Source organism: Amblyomma mixtum, chromosome 8, assembly GCF_055824585.1.
Source record: "Amblyomma mixtum isolate Tamu chromosome 8, ASM5582458v1, whole genome shotgun sequence".
In the NCBI taxonomy this organism is placed as follows: Eukaryota; Metazoa; Arthropoda; class Arachnida; order Ixodida; family Ixodidae; genus Amblyomma; species Amblyomma mixtum.
In genome coordinates this window covers 76,469,365-76,485,592 of record NC_143019.1, presented here as the reverse complement: position 1 = coordinate 76,485,592, position 16,228 = coordinate 76,469,365, and the positions used below count along the sequence as shown (strand labels likewise).

General features: G+C 47.5%; 1 protein-coding gene across 1 annotated transcript; it reads left to right on the top strand.

The window, feature by feature from the left end:
- Positions 1–4,918: 4,918 nt before the first annotated feature.
- Positions 4,919–15,361, top strand: LOC149333060 (solute carrier family 2, facilitated glucose transporter member 8-like). Its single transcript, XM_089557626.1, has 6 exons — positions 4,919–5,271; positions 7,140–7,401; positions 8,129–8,368; positions 10,481–10,660; positions 11,063–11,245; positions 14,744–15,361. Exons 1-6 carry the CDS (start codon positions 4,919–4,921, stop codon positions 15,359–15,361), a joined length of 1,836 nt encoding a protein of 611 aa, XP_089413752.1.
- The last annotated feature ends 867 nt before the right edge of the window (positions 15,362–16,228 follow it).

Sequence of the window (16,228 nt, the reverse complement as noted above, 5' to 3'; positions counted from 1 at the left end):
TCCCCTCCACAGACGGGCTTGTCGCCGAGCTTTTCGCACTCTTGCAGTGAAGTTCAGAGCACGAAGACTGTCTTTGAGTGTACTTCACCGACGATATCTCACTTGTTGGCTCTGAAAAATGCCTGCTACCAACAATTTAAATCTCCCTTCATGCAGATGACATCTGTGTATAGTGCTCCGGACGCAATAGGCGTATTGTGCATGCCCGTCTACAGAGGGCAATAGGCTGCACTGAATTATTCTTAAGTAAGCGCGGTCTCCCCATATCCCTAGAGAAAAGTTCGGCAATTGTATTCTCGAGGCACAATCTTCTACACTACATGCTGAAAGTTGCTGGTACGCCAATACCGTACGTCACAAGCCATACGGTTCTGGGGGTGACGCTTGACAGGTCACTGTCATGGTCACCACATGTACAATAGCTGAAAATCAAGCTCTGCTCTTACGCTTCTATCTTTTGTATGCTCTCCACCATCGCAAAAGGCTGTTCTACAACTTCACCGCTAGGACTGTATGGAGTGCTCCGTGAAGGACGTATGCGCTACAGTCTCCCAGCTCTCCAGGGAACTTCGCAAACCGATATTAGAATTCTTGAAGCTATGCAAGCTAAAGCCTTGCGAATCTGCCTCGGCCTTCCTAAAAACACCTCCACGGTGGGTACTCTAGCAGAGAGCAGACGTCTATCTGCATCAGTACTGCTAACCCAGGAACTCCTTCGTGCTGAGATTCGGATTGTGGCTCGTGTACCTAACCATCCACTCGCAGAGTACGGCATGGAGGAAGTTTGTGACATTCTTCCATCACAGTGCCAGCGCCCTGTCACAACCTCCTCCACACCTTGGAGTTACGCAGCATGGAAAATCAAGACCACAGACCCTGGCATTAAAAGAAAAACAAACACCACCGATCCTGCACTTGAATACTTGGTTCATGAGCACATTATGGTTGCTACAGTGCGTACCGCCACACCTACACTGATGGCTCTGTCACATCCATCTCCTCGATGATTGACTTCTGGGTTCCATCAACGGGCACCACAATTTCAACGACACTTAGTCACTCTACCTCCTCGACTACTGCTACCGAGCTGGCTTCTCAGCGAGCAGCATTTAATTACATTCACAACAACCGCCAACAGCGCGGGTTATCTTCAATGACTCTAGCGCTGCTCTACAATCGATAAAGTCACCAGGAAGCCTTCAGGAGTAGATCGTGGGTGATTTGAACAGATTACGCACCCAGTCCTGTGAGCTACGTCAACGTGTTGTGCTTCAGTGGCTACCCACTCACTGCGGCATCGCAGACAACGATCGTGCTGACGGTGCAGCGAGGTCGGCGCATGGCGACACCGCCTTGCTTCTGCCCACACCCTTTTCTCGTAGTGATGGCGTGAGACTTATGGCGCTTAAATCCTGGCAGATGCAACGCTGATTGTGGTGTGATCCGCAGCGTCAATAGAGACTCCTTCTTCGCATCGACCCCACTTGTGAATTTCGCACGCCACGCAATTCAGATAGACGTGATCGCATTTGCCTGCACCGAATTCGTCTGGACCTTGCCTTCTCTAAATTCTTTCTTTATAAAATTGGTGCATCAAGTAGCTCTCTTTGCTCGACATGTGGTGTGTGCGAGGATCTTCAGCACTTCATCTGTCGCTGCCAAATCTTTAATCCGCAACGCAAGGAACTATTAAGTGCATTAGGACTCCGTCAGGACGGCCCCATGCACCTAGAGCATGTCCTTGGACTCTGGAGTGATGCGCCTTGGGCTGCGCGACGGACTAAATCATTCTTAGTTTTTCTTAGGGACACGGGATTAGTGGGCATCCTTTAATAATCATGTGTTTTTGTCAGTTGGTGAGTATTGAGGATGCTTGATGTCACCTTTCTTTCTTTCTTTCTTTCTTTCTTTCTTTCTTTCTTTCTTTCTTTCTTTCTTTCTTTCTTTCTTTCTTTCTTTCTTTCTTTCTTTCTTTCTTTCTTTCTTTCTTTCTTTCTTTCTTTCTTTCTTTCTTTCTTCCTTTCTTTCTTTCTTTCTTTCTTTCTTCCTTTCTTTCTTTCTTTCTTTCTTTCTTTCTTCCTTTCTCTCTTTCTTTCTTTCTTTGTTTCTTTCTCCTCGCTTTTTCACCGTCTTCTTTCACCCTGATCTGGTGTAGCATCCTAGGCGAATAACCAGGCAGACCTCTCCTTTATTCATTAAAGTTTCTCTCTCTCTGTTCACCGACGCCATATAGACCGGCGACACCCGCGCATCCCTACAGCAGCTTGTTTGCACCGTTCGTGTCAGCCTTTTGCCGATGCCCACCACGCGATGCAACACAGTCTGGTCAAACCGAATACCCGCCGTGGACACAGGTGGCACAAGCAGCTCTCAACTTTGGTGCGCGTGCAGCGTCTCTACAGTTCCCATCTCTACTTCGGCTGCCGCAAAGCAACCACTCATGGCTACTAAGCTTGCTCTCCAGTCGTTCCGCCTCCCCGGCCGATGCGTCTTACCCAACCGCTAATTCCGGAACAGCCCTTTTCGTGCGACTGTGCTTGCCCATCGGACTACTACCTGCGCACGGACTTCAAGTGAACATATATTTATAGCTCCGTGTTCTTAGTGTTTTGTGGTTCATTGTGTTTTGCGGTATTTTTCTTTCGTTCATTTTTGTTTCGACGTGCTGTCTGGGTGGGGGGCTCTCTAGCGCCACAACATAAACTGGCGCTTTGGAGAAAGCAGAGGAGTTGCTAGGCACGCACCCAGTAGCACGTTGAAGGTACAGCGGCAAAGCGGTCGTGTTGTTCGCTGGCCATCGCCGCCCATCGAGTCTGAAACCGTCTACAGTAAGGGTGGGGCTGTGCCTAGCACCCACGTTGTGGTGGCCCGGAGCTGCTAAGCACGGCCCCACATTTATTGTAGACGGCTTCAGACCCGAGGAGCGGCGACGGCCTGCGAACAACGCCACCGCTTTGCCGCTGTGCCTTCAGCGTTCTACTCGGCGCGTGCCTAGCAGCTCATCTGGTTTTCCAAGCGCCAGTGCTTGTGGTGGCGCTACAAATCTGAACGTTATCATTGTCGGTTAAACTTGAATAAGTGTTTTTCAGGGATAGGCTGAAATTCACTACTTTCCCTCTTACAGCTATTTCGTTAATGGACTTCAGCACTTACTTTCTTCCATTCCCTCTTTAAATGTATGCGAACATAGGTGAATGCTTAAACCGTTCTTATAGCTTGCGGTTATGTTAATGCGAAGCCAAGCGAGGTGTCGCGTCTGCTGCATTTTGTCGACTTGAAAAATTTGAAGTAATTTCCGATGCAGGTCAATAAGTTTGCCAGTAAATACGAGGGGACTGTATCAGAATTACCCTGAAAGAATCATCCTCAATATTCCTACTGATAATTTGCTCGTCCAGTGCCCTCTGTTTCTTGTGAAACGAGGTTTAAACAACTGACAATTTAAGCTGTTCTTCATATCACCTTTGCTCCTTCCACCTTAAATTTTCAGTCACATTTACGCAGCTAATATTTCATCCATCGGCTCAAAATTTACTGCATTTTGTTCTCTTTCCTTTTAGGTTGCCAACAGTTCGCTAAGGTTCATTGAGCGCTCCGTTATCCGTTCGCTTATCCGTTCTTTCTTCGTCATGAGTGAGTGAGTGAGTGAAAACTTTATTGTATCTTTCAAGGGATTCGCGGTTGTGAAGTCTCCGTCGTCTTCTCTGGCGCTGGCGACTTGAGGCTTCTCGTCAGCAAGGGTGGGCCCCTATTCCAAGGCTCCACTGAGTCGTGCTGCATCAGTCGCGTGCTGCACTAAGGCCCTTTGGGTCGCGAGCTCGCCGCTGGTGAGCCGACTCTCCCATTGCTCCGCACTCGGGTGTTCGTGTTGGTGGAATGCTTTAATGCGTTCACATTCCCACGTGATATGATAAAGTGTAGGTGTGGCATCGCACCAAGGGCAGGTGGCTCTGTATTGTGTCGGGAACATCTTATTAAGTATATGTAGGTTAGGAAAGGAGTTGGTCTGTAATCTGCGCCAGTCGGTCGCTTCCTCCTTTGTTAGGGCTTTGTGTGGTGATGGATATCTAATTCTAGCTCCCCTATGCAAGTGCAAGGTCTCTGCGTATCCCGCCTCGCAAGCCTGTAGGCGGAGCTCCGGAGCATTTGACTGCCCTGCTCGGAATGCGTTACCTCGAGCTAGGCTGTCTGCCCTTTCGTTCCCCACTGTGCCCGCGTGGCCCGGGATCCAGATTAGGTTATGCCTGGGTTTCTCCTCGGCGGAGGATACCCCGCTGAGTATTTTAAGGGCTGTTCTGCTGATACTGCCCCTCGTGTAGTTCCTACACGTCTCCTTCGAGTCCGTCAGTATGTTGAGAGGTCGGCCCGTTCTGTAGCCTTCTGCTGCTGCCAGCGCAACGGCAATCTCTTCGGCCTCCGCTGTGCCGGCGACCTTTGCCGTGGCACACGTGATCATGTTTCCTTCCTTGTTTACCACTACCGTCGCGGCTACGCGTTCTCTCTCGCGCGGATATACGGCAGCGTCCGTGTATACGGTGTTGTCTAACTGGGCTAGCGTTCTCTCCACTTACTCGGCCCTCGCTTTTCGTCTGTTTTCGTGAAGATTGGGGTCCATGTTTTTCGGCAATGGTCCCACGTTAATGGTTTTCTTAAGGTGGAACGATACATTAAGTTACTTTTATATTTCCTGAATTCCTATTTGAATTAAATTGCATGCGTTTTTTTTTCTTTCAGAGTGTAATTTAAAATCTATCCACAGTGCTCGGATTTCAATTATTCCTGTTTTAATCCATCGCAAGGCATGTGCCATTCCACGTATCATTTCCTGTCAAAAAGCTGAGGGGAAGGACGAGCAAGAAGACACAGGTGGAGAAGAAGAAGAAGAAGAAGAAGAAGAAGCGAGGTGAGACAGGCAGCCATGGCGTCACCTTCTCCTCGCAAGGTTCAGATCGCAACACCCTCACTGAAGCCCTCCGTCGGCAAGCCGCCCTCTCTGAGACGCAATACAAGCCGTACAGCGTCGCCCCCAAGTCCGGTCTCAGCTAAAGGATCCGTGGCGCCGCCGTCGGCTGGGTACTTCGACATCCCGTCCCCGGATCGGCACCCTCACGTGGAGACGAAGAGCAGGCTGTTCAGCTCGCTCGCCGCCGGGTGGGCGGGATCGCTGAGCATGGGCGTCGCCATCGGGTACTCGCTGCCCGCCAGTCGCAGCCTCGGTCGAGCTCGGAACACCGCTTCTCACGGAGAAGGCAGTGGCCAGGCAGTGTTTTGGTACGATACTTGAAGACTGAGTTTTATTTTATCTCATGCGATTTTCGCGGCCACCGCAAACAGTCCCCTAATTGCCGGAACTTTCTGACCCGTTCTTTCTTGTTTGCCCTTTAACCCCAGGACCATAATAGAGGAAAATAGTCAGCACTCGGATTATTGACTTAAATTACCTAAATTCCGTTTGACTGGTGAGGAGAACTGACAAAGCGACAAGTGGGGCTAGTTGGTGTTTCAATTTTAGATCTGTAGCAGAAATGCAGAAATGCGCTTAGTATAAAAAGAAAAGACGGTACAGGACTGGACGAAGCGCAACTATCAACTGAATTTTAATGTGCAAAATGAGACATATAAAAGAAAAAGGAAACCATCAAGGAGCATGCGCAAGACGCTTGTCTTGAGTAAACAGCTTGAGCTGTCTTCGAAGAAAAGCAGTCTTCCTGGCTGGTAGCAGTATTGAAGGCGTGCGACGCAACCTTCGCTACAATTAGCTATAAGGAAAGCCTCAATTATCTCCCTGCTGATTCTAAGTGCGTGGCTAGCGCATGTGTTTTTTGCACACGTGGTTTTCAGGTGGTCGAATTTTCCGGAGCCCTCCACTACGGCGTCTCTCATAGCCTTAGTCGCTTTGGGACGTTAAACCCCATAAACCAAACCAAACCAAACCTTTTTTGCACAGATCGCAAACTTTGCAGTGATATGCAAAGGTGCCTGGGCCGCTAATCCTGCCCAGCTTTCTCGAGTGCTCCTGCAATCTGATGTTAAAACAGCGGCCAGTCTATTCAATATAGCTGGCACCACACGCTAGAGGAAGGCTATAGATAAAATCCGTTTGGCAGCGCACGAACGGTTCCTTATGTTGTTGGGCACACGAACTGCGTCTGCCCTGCTCCTCCTGACACGACGACTTCTGTTTTGGGGCAGAGAATACCAGCTTAACCTTGTGCCTGCTGGCAATATTTTTGATGCGGTGCGACATCCTGTGCACATACGGGATGACGACTGGCCTAACTCTTTACTCTTCCCACTCTTCGGCCGGTGGTCGTTTTCTCTGAGGAGGGTTGCGAGGTTCTACGGCATGGAATTTGTTTGCTGGTTTAAATCGGGTGAATACAGTGGGACATAGCATCTCACACGGTGACTGATATACTATCACGCTACCGGCCACCGTCAGGACGGAGCAGTAATGCTAACCCTTACTCTCTAACATGAATATCTCTTATAAACTGCAGCTTTCTTTTTCAGGCTTCTGATCCGGAATTTTTTATCTATATAGTCTTGTCCGAATTTATTAAGCGAAACACACTTCTATTAGAGCGCCATTGAGCTGACCACCGGAGAGATCAAAAACGCGTGACTCCTCTCTAACGAGCGATACCATTTTACAACATAAAATGCTACCATATATCATCTGAGTCTCCATGGATATATGACAAATAGCAGTATGTCAGGAAAGAAAACATGCTCATCTTATTTTGCAACTCAATGTATGCGCAACAGGGGCCTGTACTGCTGACAAAGGCAGCGAAGAGGATGTGTTAGTGGCTCGGCTTTTTGAGACGCGTAGCTGCAGAAGGAATAAAAAAGGCGGCTCTTGACTTGGTGTCTCTTGGGCAATCGCACCTCAATGAGGACAACATGTAGAAACGCCCACCTTGTGTGAAATTCATTATCCTGTACAGAACACACGAAGAGCAAAAAAAAATCTTAAGCCATCCAGAATAACTCCCTTCCTCCTTTCACTTCATCTTGGAAGTTCACGCGTGCTTCTGGGATTCACTTCGGTGTACACAGTTCCTCTGTCATTGTTTTTTTAAACACCATCGCGCAAACACTCTGCCGACAAATCGAGCTAAGGTATGCTTCCGCAGGTTCGACTCTGTGCTTCCATTCGGAGCTCTGATTGGAGCACTCGGCAGTTCTCTTGTGGCGTTCATACTGGGTCGCCGTTGTACGCTAGCGCTGGGCTCCGTGGGCTCGCTTGTTTCGTGGCTAGCCATCTCCTGGGCCTCAGTCGACTCCTGGCACCTTCTCTCTGCAAGAGGTGCACTAGGAGTCTGCACAGGCGTCGTCTCACTGGTGGCTCCTGCGTACATCAGCGAAATCGCCATGGCCAAGGACAGGGGCAAGCAGGTGAGCTGTGGTGATCGCCTCTCTCCCCGTGTCAATATGTATCGCCTACATTCGGGTTAAAAACTAAGAATGAGTCTGAAGAATCCTAGGCGCAGTACAGAAATGATGATACAGCTGTCAGGAAAAGCTTTGAAGAACTTGGGCACCCAAAGTGACCGTAGTGTGGTGAAGGAAGAAATAAATCACCTGCGATATGAGCAAGAGGTATTGATCAAATCCTGGTAGAATTGGAACCTACATATTTTACAGCGCAGATGGTAATGACGCGTTCCTGGGCGGAGTGGCGGGTGATAGCGGAGGCGTGAGTTAAAGACTGAGTTGAAAGTGTGAGGAGGAGGAAGATATTAAGAGAGGGAGAGTGATAACGCGCTATGAGAGCGGCTGCGATTGGACAGGAAGAACACTGGGACCGAATATAACATACTGCGATAGCTGCTACGAACGCTACTATATTGTCGTGAGGCCTGGCATGCAAGCAGCCCGAAATCTTTCCAGAAAGAAATAGGCGGCACTATACTCAACATGTGCAGCAATTATACAACCGAAAGTGGTTTTAAACTAATTATTATCTACATGAATTTAGAGAGATCTCGGTCACAACCGCTGTGCGGCACCCGTTAGGAGTCTTTGCTGTGGAGAAATGTTGTGTCTCCGCAACAGAGACAAGTTAGTTTATCATTATTGCCGGAAAACGAACCAAGTGCTCATCTCTTTATCTTTGGCGCAGTGTGGCGCTCACCAGACGGGCATCGCTGCGGGCATCATGTACACCTACGTTCTGGGCCAGTTCATCGAATGGTCGCAGCTGGCCCTTTGCTGCGCGGTGCCGTCCATCCTCACGGTGGTCCTGCTGCTGCGGGCCGTCGAGTCTCCGCGCTGGCTCATGGAGCAGGGGAGGCGTGGCGACGCCCAGGCGGCGCTGAGGCGCCTTCGCAGGTTTCCCTCTCTGGCGGACAGCGAGTTCGAGGTAAGCAGCAGCGCAAGTCGTGCTACGGCGATGATGCTGAGTAGCATGCGTGGAAGGATTAACAGATTATATCGTATTTTGAAACGGGAGCGAGTGAGAAAGGATGGTGAACATATGTGTAGGGGCCCCGAATATACGGAACACAGACGGACGACACAAAGCGCACGTATTGGTCGCCCGTATTTGTGCCCGACCTTACTGCCGCTGCGCCATAGTTATGAAAAATCAGGAGACCAGGCCAAGACCAATTACATTTAGATGACAGGAGAACAGAAGACAGGTCCTGTCGTCTCTAGCGCATGGACCTCTCGACGAGAATCTGTCTGTGTTTGCAACTGACGTCGAAGGCACCATCCCGTGGTGAAACAAGTTCAAGAGTGTGGCCACGTTAGACATATGTATCAGCAGCGCGCACACAACACGGGAAGGAGGAGAAGAAGGTAAAGTGCGCTTCTTCCCGTGTTGTGTTCGCGCTGCTGATACATATGGATCGCAACCAACTGGCCCGATAGATGGTGTTATTCACGTTAGACATCAAGGAGTAAGAAGTCGGGTTTGCATTTTGGAGACGAACCCAACATATTTCCCAGAAACGTGCCTGGGTTTTAACCTCGCCGCTTGTACAGGGGCGATGCAAATACATGCGAACAGCGCAACACCTGCGTGCTCCGGTTTTCCTTTTTATTTTCCCTGGGCTTGTACCAAGATGGTAACAAAAGGCGCTGGAGTCGTCCGTGATGCTGAGTTTTTTTGTTACCGTGCAGGTACAAGAGCAATGAAGAAAAGCGGTGTGGTATGCGCCACGTTGTTAGCATTTTCATTCATCGCGACACTATAGCGGCTTTAACTGCTCCCCTCATTGTTGGACAGTCTTTGGGGCAGAAACACGCCCATTACATGTAATTGTTTTATTACTTTCGATCTCTCTTCGTACTCCCCAAGTCGTTCTAAAGATATTGCTGGGCTTTCGTGCCGTTTTGATTTTTTGCATGTATCCCAGAAAGTGTGCAGTTTCTTTGTTAACCTGCTGTCCTCGCTGGTATCCCAGCATTTTGACTTCATGGCGTTTCCATCTGAATTCGTTCGTCAGCTAGATTTTGTGTACAGCATTGCGTTTTAAAAATAATCAATTATGCGTATTTGCCTTCGCAAGAAAAATGATTCTGTTGAATAAATTTTTTACCTCCTTGTGGCACCTCCAGCGGCGTGGCTGAGGTGGAAAAGTGCTTTCGGGTTTGATGAAATAGCAAACAGATAACAGTGGTGACACGAGATATAAGGGACCAGGTTAATTTGCGCCAAGGGAAAAGAAACTGCTTTGACCTCTTAATAAACCCTTAGAAGTATCGTTGGCGGTGAAGTATAGAAATTAAAAATTGCGACACATTTCATAATTCGTAGGCCTCGCCCTTAACTCGATTCAGTGCAGTCGAAATATTTCCTTGTTATAATATTATCCTCATTCCTCACCGCAAACTACTCTGGCAATCTCAGGTCATCATGAACATCCTATCTACTCACGCTGCAGAGAAAAAAGTCTCTCAACTATGCCTCCAATTAACGCTATCGTGTACTAATTGCGACCAACTTTAAGCCCGTAGACTTCCTTGTATCACCCGCTCCCTGCTACGCTAGCCATCTATTGGAATTTACATCATTGCCTTAATTAAGGATTTTCAGGCATCTTTCGCACAACCTATGTGCTGAGAAGAGAACCAGGTTGTTATATTTAAAAAAAAAAAAAAAAACGACCGAAATTTCACCTTCAGTCTGACAAGTTAACGCCTCATACCGGTAGGCGCAGTCGCTGGGAGTGTCTGAGACACTACTTACACAGATAAAACTGTAATGTACAGCTTTTCAATGTAGGTCAAAGTTAGCTCCAGTTTATTTATACCTTTTGCAATCACTGGGAAGCCAACAATTAAATTGGAGGCATCTAGTTTGAGGCTGCAGCTGCGACGCCAGTTTGGCATAATGTTCAATGAGTTCTTCACTAGCGACGTAGAAACCCCTATCAGCAGCAGCGCATCCCCTTTCTTGCTTTAGTTTTTGCTACGAAGGAAACACATCTTTGCAAGCTCAGAGGGGTTTTGAACACGCTCACCGCAGGTGATTGAGGTGATCTACCCGAAGACACCGATGCCTATCATGCATTACATGCTCGCCGTGGTGGTAATCGTGTCGCAACAGTTCTCGGGTGTCAACGTCATCATCCAGTACGCTACAGGGCCCTTGCTGGTCCAGTTCGGAGTGACTCCGCACGATTTCATCTTCTGCGCCGTCATACAGGTACAGATGCAATATAAGCCATGTACTGCGCGAAGATACGACAGCCCTCTTCTAGGTAGGAAAACTGCAAATAACAAACTAAGCTATATCTGTGCCATGCCCTACCTTGCATTCTACTTTGCACTATCAATGTAGATAATACGAAACAGTGGGGGAGCGGTCTCAAGGGGCGCACATGGCAGGGTTGTGCTCAACTAAGAGAATTCGAGAGACCATCAAAGGTGTACATTGGAGTCCTATAGCCTTCCCCAGATTAACTTTATGCGTTATAATTGCAAACATAAGTGTAACAAGTTTAATGAATAGAACGATCATGTGTCCATTGCGGCGATGAATTTTTATTGGTATTTACTTTGTCTTGAACACTGGATTCTAGCTTTTCCGATGCTATTTTCTCTCCAGTTGGTGACGACAGCGATGTGCGCTCAGCTCCTGGACCTGGCGGGGCGCGTGAGGCCGCTGGCGGTGTCGGTGACTTTGTGCGCGGGCAGCATGATGGTTCTGGGAGCCATCTACTATGCGGCATCAAACCCCGCCTATGCCCTGGACAGCACAATTGCATCTAACCTCAGCTTGGGATCCAAGGTACTGAATGGAGATGTGGCGTATCCTTCAGCATTAAAATGGTGATTGCAAATCTATATTGTAGTTCGAAACAGTTCCAAACGTAGAAACTCACGGCCGCTACTAAGCAGCGAAGTTGGGTAACAACATGGTGTGTGTGTGTGTGTGTGTGTGTGTGTGTGTGTGTGTGTGTGTGTGTGTGTGTGTGTGTGTGTGTGTGTGTGTGTGTGTGTGATGATTTTCACTAACTTTTCAGGTAGGAATGCAAGAGGCAATACACTTTATTAACAGAACTTTTTTAATTGCCATGGGGCAGTCATATATCTTTTTTTTCTTCAACATGGCTGTATAATGGATAAAAGCTTTTGAGAGCAAAAAAGAATGGGGGACATGAGGAAAAGATGACACAGTGCTTGCAGCTGAATATTGTAGATGACACGGTGTCTTATATATATAGTCAAGCGAACAAAAATAGGGCATGCGCCAGCCGTTTTCTTACTTGTTTTTTTATTGACAGGTAAGGCAGATGCTGTAGGGTCGATGATAATCCAAACAACAAGATCCCAGTTAAGATAACTAAAAGTTGTATTCGCTAAGTAGTTTTATTGTAGACAGTAAGCCTGTCATTTTAGGACTCAGTCAAGAAAGGCAGGAAGCGGCAAGAGATGCCAATTAAGCTCGAAAATTTGGAGCGGTTGTAATTGTTTCTCTTCCGGCCTCCTCGCTCTAAACCCTGGAATATTTCGAGATAGGGCTGTTATTTCCTGCTCTCAATTTGTCTTTTTTTTTTGGCAAGGACAAGTGTGTCCCAGACAAAGCGCGGGTGGGCTGTTTGTCAGAGTAAAGAAAAGGACATAAGTTAACTAGGTCGTGCTGGTCAACAACGAGGTTGAAAAACTCAATGGAGTTCGAATCGAAGCGACCTGTATCCCGAGACTCGTGATTTGGCAAGTGAAGCGTCAAGAACATCCGGGTCCACCAGAAGAAAGCACAGGGTGTCTGCAATGAGTGTGCGCAGATGGACAAAATTTTCGGCTTGCACCTCATCGATTGACTGGGCTAGTAAGCTCCTGTCTCCTTGAAGAATACGCCGGCAAGGAACCCTAAATGACACCGAAGTTGCACGATATGTGGTCATTAACACTCAAGTGAATGTGACTTCAAGCAGGCATTGCTTCCATTGCTCTTTGGCTTAAAACAAGACGCAAAAAAATAATTTGTTTTGATGTGTAATAGCGGAAAACAACCTATTCTCTTCAACTGGAGCTCTTTGGCACCAATGGCGCTACAAAATTAACAAAAAATACGCGAGACAACGCTTTTTTAGGGCATCTTTGGACCGTCATCAGTATTTCTGCTAATTGTGTGCCCTAGATTTTGTAGCCGAATAGAGCACTGTTTTTTTTTGTTTGCTATATTCGGCTATGTTGAGAACACAAGCCCGCTTCGTTTGCTTATCAAGGCACCGTGAAGACAAAGAAATTTTGCGCACACGAGTATTTTATCCAGAATAGTATACAATACCAAATTTACAAAGGAGAATTTCCAGGGCTTGTGAAAAGCAAGACTTCAAGGAAGACGACGCTAGACATCAGGCGCATCAGACCTCATCCATTTTAACACTGACCGCGCATCCAGAGATCCCATTTGTTGAAAACAATTTTCATCAATCAAACGCTTGTTTTAACAAGATAAGGTTAAGTGTCCTGTTCAGCGGAGAAACTTTCTTTTTGTTGGTGTTGGCGTGTCGAGGAAATCGGTATTGGTGGAAATAGTCGTGACGTCAAAATACGTGATCTCGCGCGGGAAATTTAAACACTCCACAACAATCGCAGAGTACAGCAGTGGTGACGTGTCTACATAATTTTTCATTAATCAACGAGACGTGACGTCATTGAGACACCTTTATGTAGTATTTGTGCTGAACAAAAATGATCCAGCCGCGACTGGCAACGCTGCACCTTGTGTCGCGGCTGAGCCGGACGCGCTACCTGTCGACCACTACGGAACGTTGCTTATGCTTGGTTTAATTGATGCACTATGTCTCTTGCGTTAAATAAAAATGCAAATAAAATGATAAAGAACAGTGTCTGTATTCGCAAGGTGATATGAAAAGCGGACTCGAGGCAACTGAAGTAAACCATTACCGCTATGACGTCATACGCTTAGGGCGGAACTTAAGTGTCTCCCTATTTTTTCTTCGCACCGAATAGAACTAAAAAAAGGACCAGTTGCCTAGTGGGAAATGCACCGTAATTTTTTGCCAGGTGTTTCTAGGTTACTTCTTGATATACTGACACATAATTTAGTTTTCTTCCAAAATTTTTATCCCACAATGGATATGTTTCGCATAAACTGCAAAAATAAAAAAAAAATCAGATATTGAAATTAATTTGTGAAATAACCATGTAGAGCAGTCGTAATTCTTTTGATTGAGTAGACAGACGGTGTTATGGAAACCTACTGAGAATTTTCGAGTTTTTTAACCGTAATAAGCATTACATGAATGTTCTTGACTTAGCTGTAACAATGTAAAATTTATTTCAGTAACATCTGACGAGTATGCTTCAGTTTTTGTTTTCACGAACTTTCCTGTACAAGCTGTAAAACATAATACAAGCGACCTTAGAATTGCTGATATGTTTTCTTGAGCGAAAGCCAGATATTGAAAAGACAAGGGCAGTCATTTGTCAGCCTCCATCAACCGTTATGCTAACGGTATAAGCGCTCGAGTTGGCTCCTGCGTTCGCAAAGCGACGCCTTTGCCTCTCCTTGGCCATTGCGGTTTACTCTTCACCTTTCCCTTTAACATCTTCTCTCTTCTCGAGCCTCTTCGCCGTCTTCCCAACTCTATTCTGCGTCACATACCCTCTTCACTCAATGCAGCTTATCATTTTTGTGACAGACGGAGGGCGCTTTTCCCCTCTGACAGGGCTTACAATGCCATCGCACTACTAGCACAACGGAAGGAATCATCACAGCTTTACCTGCAACTGGTGGCCGTCTGGCACCACTACACTCCTTTATCCATTTCCTTACGGCGCGGTTCAGGTGTCCACCGAGATTTGTGAGACAGATACTGCTCCATTTCCTCCCCCGCTCCACCCCCCCCCCCCAAAAAAAATTCACAATGGTCGCGACAGTGCAAGCACGTACCCAAGAATTCTGCACAAAATAATTTTTGAGCGAAAAAGCGCTTATCAACGCATGAACGCAATTTTTTTCATATGATGTAAGATTTCAGTATAAAAGTAAATATATCCACAAATCAGCCGGCGGCAGTTTTATAAATTTTTTTCTCTATTAACATTTTTGCTATCGTCAAAAGCGTTCCCCATCGCTTCTTTATGGGAGTCAGCTTTTCGATGGGATTGATGGAGGCACTTCAAAATATTTTGCTAAATATCGGAAGAATGAGCCATTACTCAATATTTCTACAGGAGTGTCTCACAATTTTCCAGTTTTCTAAATTTTTTCCCAAAAATGTTGGACATGTTTATCGCACACGGATGTCCGCAGGTCATCTTCAGCGCCGCGTTTTCCGCTGGCTTGGGTCCCGCATCCTGGGTGCTGGCCGTCGAACTGGCGCCACTGCGCGGAAGCGGCTTCGACTTCGGCAGCGTGTGCGCCTTCTACTGGGCCTCGGCGCTGGCCGTCGTCAGCCTGTTCGCCACGCTGGGCACCGATCCGCTCTCATTGGCGGTGCTCAGCTTGGTCTGCGGCGCCGTCACCTTCGCGGGAGGCGTCAGCACCTTCGCCTTGGCCCCGGACACCGTCGGCATAAGCGTCGAGAGCATCCTGATGGCGGGCCAGGACTACAAGCTCAAAACGAAGAAATCGGACTCGGTTGAAGGTGCCACCTCTTCCATCACGCCGCGTCCCGACGATGCGAAGGCTCTCAGCCAACACAAAGAAAGCACTGCACAGGCGCGGCGTGGTCTTTCAGCAGATGAAAGAGTCCCTACGGCTGGGGCTGAGACTGCGCCTGAAGCTTTGGCGGGGGATGACGATAGGCCTCACGAACAAGCTCGGGCACTCCCTGGTGGGATGTTTCGTAGCGGAGCCAATTCATCGTCCCATAGCGCGATCGCCTCGACACCCTCTATCCATATGTCTGGTAGTGGCCGCCAGAAATAGGAGGAACTCTGCTAGCAAACCGTAGGCGCCCCATATGGAGGACTTTGTGCTAAGGAGGGGGTACAAATGCGCTCCTCTAACATGCATGGCGCTAATATCACTCGCTGTGTGTTCTGTATTGGCAGCCTGCCGTTCCATTTTATGTACTTCGAACTGCACAATTGCGATGTAATTTTGACACCGGGTGTTGCTGGTAATTTTATCTGTAGCACCAGGTTTGCTCTTTTCTGTTCCAAAATCCTCGACTGTACGCGGATAGTTCTTTTCTCGATATGAATTTGCAAACTATTAACTTCAACCTGGCTACGTTTATGGCCGTATTAATCTGCGTCAGTTTATATATACCTGTTATTTATGAAATAAGCGCCGCAGTGTCAATTGCGACTCCGAGCTCTGTTTTCTTTGTGCCATTTCGTTACAGTTGGAAATAGCCTCTCTTAAATGAAGGTAAACACACTAAATGCATAATTACAGCTATTCTTGCAGCGTGCTGCAGTGCGTCCCTTGACCTTCCTAATAAAGTTTCGCTAGCCTACAGTTTTTTTTCTATGACCGTGCTTCAGCGCTGCTGTTGATGGATGGTCACCGTCGGTGGTGGTGGAGGACTATCTCCCGCTTGCGCCGTGCACTAGCTTTACCGTCGTCGGCTAGGGTGCGCCCTCACTCCTGATCACGTGAACCTGTCTAGTCCTTTCCAGGAACTAGTTAACCACCCTGTATACACAGGTCATGCTTCGCACATGGTAAAATATTAGTTGTCGTCTTTTAGACGTAAGACGCGCCAATCGCTTCGAGAAGCCTCGTGCAAATACTGGCTTGTAGACATAAACAGTACCATTGAAGTCATGGGGAGGCATACAGAGGTTG